This window comes from Clupea harengus, chromosome 7 (assembly GCF_900700415.2).
Source record: "Clupea harengus chromosome 7, Ch_v2.0.2, whole genome shotgun sequence".
NCBI lineage: Eukaryota > Metazoa > Chordata > Actinopteri > Clupeiformes > Clupeidae > Clupea > Clupea harengus.
In genome coordinates this window covers 30,924,997-30,932,496 of record NC_045158.1, presented here as the reverse complement: position 1 = coordinate 30,932,496, position 7,500 = coordinate 30,924,997, and the positions used below count along the sequence as shown (strand labels likewise).

Here is a 7,500-nt window from a genome sequence, read left to right as displayed (position 1 = left end):
AAAAATGACAACTTTTCTGTTAGCCATATCTCATATGCAACAGCTACTAAAGCTAGCTTTGTTTATTGTTTCCATGGTAACATGAGCCGTCTCAGAATAATTCGCTTTTCAGTCGGCCATTTCTGATATGCAGCACATGAAGGTACGAGAACGGAGGGCAAAGAAAACGGTGCATGATTTGTATGCTAGGCTATTTGCAGATTCTGTTCCATTTTTCTCAATGATGGTCAATTATTATTAGTTAAAGATGCACTATTTCGCACTTCCTATAGTGCATTGCAATGCCGAATGAAAATTACCGGTAGCTCTGCTAGCGTCTGCCAAAAAAAAAAAAAAATTCAATTTTTTTTATACATATTTTATGACGCGTCGACAATAAAAATCATCGTCGGCAATTTTTCATAATCGACATCGTCGATTACGTCGACTTATCGTTGCAGCTCTAGTGTGTGTGAGTGTTTCTGTGTGTGTGTGTGTGTGTGTGTGTTTGTTTCTCCAAACACATCTGTGCCATCTGTGGAGACAGGTCCTCAGGTGAGACTCTCACGTGTGTGTGTGTGTGTGTGTGTGTGTGTGTGTGTGTGTGTGTGTGTGTGTGTGTTTGTTAGTGTGTGTGTGTGTGTGCGTGCGTATTTGTGCGTGTGTGTGTTTGGTAAACACTATGGCGTGTTCAGTTGTGTGTGTGTTTGTGTAAACAGTAGTGTTGCACGGTGTACCGGTACTAGAAAAGTACCGCGGTACCCTTACGTTAAAAACGATACGATTTTGCATATTTTTGGTACCGGTACTTCATTAAAAAAGCACGCAATCAGAGCGCACTCACTGTTCCGCTCCCTGTCAGGCTGCCGGCACGCATTGACTGTAAGGGGCGGGGCTGCCCAGCTCTCACACATGCAAATACTTCGGGTAAGAAGCAGACACTGAAGGAAAACCCATCGACACACACACAGAACCTTCAAATCCACTCAGGCAAAGGGAGGGAACACGTCGAATATGGCTAAGCACCTATCAGACAGACACCCCGAACTTTTCAGAAAGTTCAAAGAACGACAGGTTAGCAAATGTGATTATAAACATGAACACCCAAGCTCACCCATATACAGCCTAACACGAGTAGCCTTAGCCTAGTTTAGCTAGGGTGACCAGACGTCCTCTTTTACCCGGACACATTTAGGTCTCGAAAAAGAGGACGTCTGCTTTGTCTTGTGTTGCAATTGCTTGATGTTTGACTGTGTTAGGAAAGTTGTTGACTTGCTAGTTTGTCATAAACAAAGTAAGCAAATTTAACAGGTTTCGCTAAATGTAGCCGCTAGCAAGACATCTCGTTAGCGATGTTAGCAAGCTTGTTATAACAGGCTTGGACATTGATGCTAGTACTACGTTTTTTTTCACCCCTGATGCTAGTATTAAGTGCTCTTTGTAATGTTATTGTGATAGCCATGTTGGCTAGGTTGCCAACGACTTTCCTAACACAGTCAAACATCAAGCAAGTGGCTTCATCTGGCAAAAGAACTGTCCAGAAAATGAGACAATGCACATTATCGTCATGACTATTATCATTTTTTTGTTAGAACATCAGTTGCTAACAAGACCATCACAAAATACATTTCAGTTCATTTATAGAGTTAGTGTTTCTGTTAGCGTGTAAATAGTTTGTAAAGTGTGTAAATAGTTCAGTTGTAATAAGTGCATAAACAATTGCAATAGTTGCAAGTTGCAACAAGTGTGAATATTCATAATTCAAAATAATTCTACCAGACAGACAGGCTGTCTCATTGTTCACCATAGTGTAATGGCATGTGTGTATTGGTGCAAAGGTATGTGGTGGCATGTTTTTCATTGTTGTTTTTCAATAAAGGGGAGAAATTGCCCTTTAATTATGTGTCTATCTTTAATCTACCCAACCCACATAGCTTTAGGTTTTTTTCCACCTCAAACACACTGTAAAATTATGTAATTCATACTTATGGAAATAACTATGTAGTCATATAGTCAGATACAGACAATAGGTCTATAATCAATGCTATGATGTCACCATGTAGTTTTCATTAATTTGCTGTGGGCTAATACTAATATGAATGCCATTTGTTAAGTGTTCAAAAAGCTGGGCAGGAACAAGCTGGTAAAAAAGGGAACCTTACAGATGTTTTGTTTATTACTATCATAGATAAATATACCAGTATCGTATCGTATTTGTGGTATCGTATCGTATTTGTGGTATCGTATCGTAAGTATCAGGTATCGTGATATTTTGGCAAGTATAGTATCGAAGTCATAATTTTGGTATCGTGACAACCCTAGTAAACAGGTAAACACTATGGCGTATACAGTTGTGTGTGTGTTTGTGTAAACATGTAAACACTATGGCGTGTACAGTTGTGTGTTTGTTTGTGTAAACAGGTAAACACTATGGCGTGTTCAGTTGTGTGTTTGTTTGTGTAAACAGGTAAATACTATGGCGTGTACAGCTGTGTGTGTGTTTGTTTGTGTAAACAGGTAAACACTATGGCGTATACAGTTGTGTGTGTGTTTGTGTAAACAGGTAAACACTATGGCGTGTTCAGTTGTGTGTTTGTTTGTGTAAACAGGTAAACACTATGGCGTGTTCAGTGGTGTGTTTGTTTGTGTAAACAGGTAAACACTATGGCATGTTCAGTTGTGTGTTTGTTTGTGTAAACAGGTAAACACTATGGCATGTACAGTTGTGTGTGTTTGTGTAAACACTATGGCGTGTTCAGTTGTGTGTGTGTTTGTTTGTGTAAACAGGTAAACACTATGGCGTGTTCAGTTGTGTGTGTGTTTGTTTGTGTAAACAGGTAAATACTATGGCGTGTTCAGTTGTGTGTGTGTTTGTTTGTGTAAACAGGTAAACACTATGGCGTGTTCAGTTGTGTGTGTGTTTGTTTGTGTAAACAGGTAAACACTATGGCGTGTTCAGTTGTGTGTGTGTTTGTTTGTGTAAACAGGTAAACACTATGGCGTGTTCAGTGGTATGTGTGTTTGTTTGTGTAAACAGGTAAACACTATGGCGTGCTCAGTTGTGTGTTTGTTTGTGTAAACAGGTAAACACTATGGCGTGTACAGTTGTGAGGGCTGTAAGGGCTTCTTCAAGCGGACCGTGCGGAAGGACCTGACCTACACGTGCCGGGAGAACAAGCACTGCCAGATCGACAAGCGCCAACGCAACCGCTGCCAGTACTGCCGCTACCACAAGTGCCTCGCCATGGGGATGAAGAGAGAAGGTAGGGGCGCCGGGGGCAGAGGTCAGTGTGTGTGTGTGTGTGTGTGTGTGTGTGTGTGTGTGTGTGTGTGTGTGTGTGTCTGTGTGTGTGTGTGTGTGTGTGTGTGTGTGTGTGTGTGTGGTCATGAGGAACAAGAGTGTGTGTGTGTGTGTATGTGTGTGTGTGTGTGTGTGTGTGTGGTCATGAGGGACCAGTAACAGAAATGCCAGGCTGTGTCAGGTGTGGTGATGGGAATGTTTTAATGGCTGGTCAGTACTGCTGCTGCCACAGGTGTTTGACCATTGGGATACGGAGGGACGAGGTGTGACAGACCCCTGTGTGACGTGACAGACCCCTGTGTGACAGACCCCTGTGTGACGTGACAGACCCCGGTGTGACGTGACAGACCCCGGTGTGACAGACCCCTGTGTGACGTGACGGACCCCTGTGTGACGTGACAGACCCCTGTGTGACGTGACAGACCCTTTGTGACGTGACAGACCCCTGTGTCTGTGTGACGTGACAGACCCCGGTGTGACAGACCCCTGTGTCTGTGTGACGTGACAGACCCCTGTGTGACGTGACAGACCCCTGTGTGACGTGACAGACCCCTGTGTCTGTGTGACGTGACAGACCCCTGTGTGACGTGACAGACCCCGGTGTGACGTGACAGACCCCGGTGTGACGTGACAGACCCCTGTGTCTGTGTGACGTGACAGACCCCGGTGTGACGTGACGGAGCAGGTTAATAGGTCTTAGAGGCTGATTAGTGACCAGTCTATTTCATGAGAAATCCCAACCAATGTTCTTCACTGCAAAACAAACACATACTGCACCATTACATCTAAAAAAGAACATTAAATGGGCAGGCATGTACCAGGGCACCTCGTGTAGGACCCCCGGAAAACTTCCAAGGTCCCCCTACTGGCTGACGTGCGCACTACACACAGCTCTGTATCAGCCTTATTAGCAATGAAACCACTCAGACACACACACAGACACACAGACACACACACACACACACACAGACACACACACACACACAGAGACACACACAGACACACACACACACACACGGACACACACACACGCACACGCACACAGTGTGTGTGTGTGAAAGCTCTTAATGTGTGTGTGTGTCTGTGAAAGCTCTTAATGTGTGTGTGTGTGTGTGTGTGTGTGTGTGTGTGTGTGTGTGTGTGAAAGCTCTTAATGTGTAATGACCACCTAGTGGCCATAAATGGAAACGTATTTGAGTCACTGGTGATGGAGGCTCTACACTGAAGAATGTGATGTGTCTGTGAAAGCTCTTAATGTGTGTGTGTGAGTGTGTGTGTGTGTGTGTGTGTGTGTGTGTGTGTGTGTGTGTGTGTGTGTGTGAGGCTCTACACTGAAGAATGGGACCTGAACCTTACACCAATTACACCAGCACTTAGTGTTGAGAGAGGGAGAGATGGAGAGATAGAGAGAGAGATGGAGGGAGAGAGAGAGGGAGGGAGAGATGGAGAGAGAGAGAGATGGAGAGATAGAGAGAGAGAGGGAGAGATGGAGGGAGAGAGAGATGGAGAGAGAGATGAAGAGATAGAGAGAGAGAGGGAGGGAGAGATGGAGAGAGAGAGAGATGGAGAGATAGAGAGAGAGAGGGAGAGATGGAGGGAGAGAGAGATGGAGAGATAGAGAGAGATGGAGGGAGAGGGAGATGGAGAGATAGACAGAGAGATGGAGGGAGAGGGAGATGGAGGGAGAGATGAAGAGATAGAGAGAGAGATGGAGGGAGATGGAGAGATAGAGGGAGAGTGTAGCTGAGAGTCAGCACTTATAGCAGTGGGTTTTGGGTCAGGTTTGTGCAGGTGTGTGTGTGTGTGTGTGTGTGTGTGTGTGTGTGTGTGTGTGTGTGTGTGTGTGTGTGTGCAGTATTGTGGGTTTATATGGCTTTGTGTGTATATATATGTGTGAATCAGTGTGCTGTTCTGTTTAATTGCATCAACCAGTGATGTGTCTGTTTGTGTGTATGTGCGTGTGTGTGTGTGTGTGTGTGTGTGTGTGTGTGTGTGTGTGCGTGTGTGTGTGTGTGTGTGTGTGTGTGTGTGTGTGTGTGTGTGTGTAGCGGTTCAGGAGGAGCGTCAGCGGGGGAGGGAGAGGAGTGACGGGGAGGCGGAGTCCAGCGGGGTGAATGAGGAGATGCCGGTAGAGAAGATTCTAGAAGCAGAGGTGGCCGTCGAGCCCAAGACTGACACCTACACAGCAGGCAGCCCGGGAGCGCCTTCAACACCGGTGAGACACACACACTTCACACACACACACACACACACACCTCATATAACACACACACACACACCTCACACACACACACACACACCTCACACACACACACACACACGCACACCTCATACAACACACACACACACACACACCTCATACAACACACACCTCACACACACACCTCACACACACACACACACACACACACACACACACACACACACCTCACACACACACACACACACACACACCTCATACAACACACACACTCTACACAAACAACTCACACTTCAGTTTACACACACACACACAGTTTCCAAAAGCACTTCACACAACACACACTCCCACTTTAGACAACACACGCACACACACACACACACACACAGCACAGTACAGCTCTGCACCTCGCACACCTCACAGAGAGTGACCTTGGAGTGTCAACAGCCTTGGTAAGACAAACTTCACAGACTGCACAGCAACACCACATCTTACCACACAGACACACACACACACACACACACACACACACACACACACACACATCTTAACACACCTCACACAACCCTCACCACACCATTTCCTCCTCATTTGTGCAGGACACACAGGTAAACACTATGGCGTGTTCAGTTGTGTTTGTGTAAACAGGTAAACACTATGGCGTGTTCAGTTGTGTGTTTGTGTAAACAGGTAAACACTATGGCGTGTACAGTTGTGTGTTTGTGTAAACAGGTAAACACTGTGGCGTGTACAGTTGTGTTTGTGTAAACAGGTAAACACTGTGGCGTATACAGTTGTGTGTTTGTGTAAACAGGTAAACACTATGGCGTGTTCAGTTGTGTGTTTGTGTAAACAGGTAAACACTACGGCGTGTACAGTTGTGTTTGTGTAAACAGGTAAACACTATGGCATGTTCAGTTGTGTGTTTGTGTAAACAGGTAAACACTATAGCGTGTACAGTTGTGTGTTTGTGTAAACAGGTAAACACTGTGGCGTGTACAGTTGTGTTTGTGTAAACAGGTAAACACTATGGCGTGTACAGTTGTGTGTTTGTGTGCTCACACACAGGTAAACACTGTGGCGTGTACAGTTGTGTTTGTGTAAACAGGTAAACACTATGGTGTGTACAGTTGTGTGTTTGTGTGCTCACACACAGGTAAACACTGTGGCGTGTACAGTTGTGTTTGTGTAAACAGGTAAACACTGTGGCGTGTACAGTTGTGTGTTTGTGTAAAGAGGTAAACACTATGGCGTGTACAGTTGTGTTTGTGTGCTCACACACAGGTAAACACTATGGCGTGTACAGTTGTGTGTTTGTGTAAACAGGTAAACACTATGGCGTGTACAGTTGTGTGTTTGTGTGCTCACACACAGGTAAACACTATGGCGTGTACAGTTGTGTTTGTGTAAACAGGTAAACACTATGGCGTGTACAGTTGTGTTTGTGTAAACAGGTAAACACTATGGCGTGTACAGTTGTGTTTGTGTAAACAGGTAAACACTATGAACTTCTTTCAGCAGTCAATATCAGTCCTGTGAACGTTGGGACTTTCTGCTGCATTGTGAGGATAATCAGATTAAATAAACTCTGGAGTTAATCAGATGCATTGTGAGGATAATCAGATTAGATAAACTCTGGAGTTAATCAGATTATTGAAACCGTTTGTTGATGAAAGGGTTTGTTTTGATGACTAGTTAGTGTGATCAGTGAAAGGTTTTGTTTTTGATGACTAAGTTAGTATCATTAGTTAAAAGACGTTTTTATGACAGAGTTTTTGAGAGGGTTATGAGTAGGGTTGGGTACCGAGAACCGGTACCAATATGGAACCGGTTCCAATACAACCGGTACCTACCCGGACCGAAATGCAACGCAGATTTCGGTGCTTCATTTCGGTGCCTGAGCCAATTGAACACGGTTGCTAGGCAGATTCTGTGGGGCACATGTAAAACTGCCCCAGCTCCCATTGTAAACTTTGTCCTGTGTCGCTCACGCTCATTGGTGTTTTCATAGCAACAGTCT

The 7,500-nt window shown here is 44.9% G+C and overlaps 1 protein-coding gene across 2 annotated transcripts in view; it reads left to right on the top strand.

Moving 5' to 3' along the window:
* rxrab (retinoid x receptor, alpha b) overlaps nt 1–7,500 on the top strand; it is a 64,771-nt gene that overhangs the window by 35,405 nt on the left and 21,866 nt on the right. For both annotated transcript variants that reach the window (XM_031571151.2, XM_042708357.1), the window contains 2 exons: nt 3,063–3,242; nt 5,329–5,495. In XM_031571151.2, coding sequence (XP_031427011.2) covers nt 3,063–3,242; nt 5,329–5,495 — 347 coding nt within the window. The remainder of the gene's footprint in view (nt 1–3,062; nt 3,243–5,328; nt 5,496–7,500) is intronic.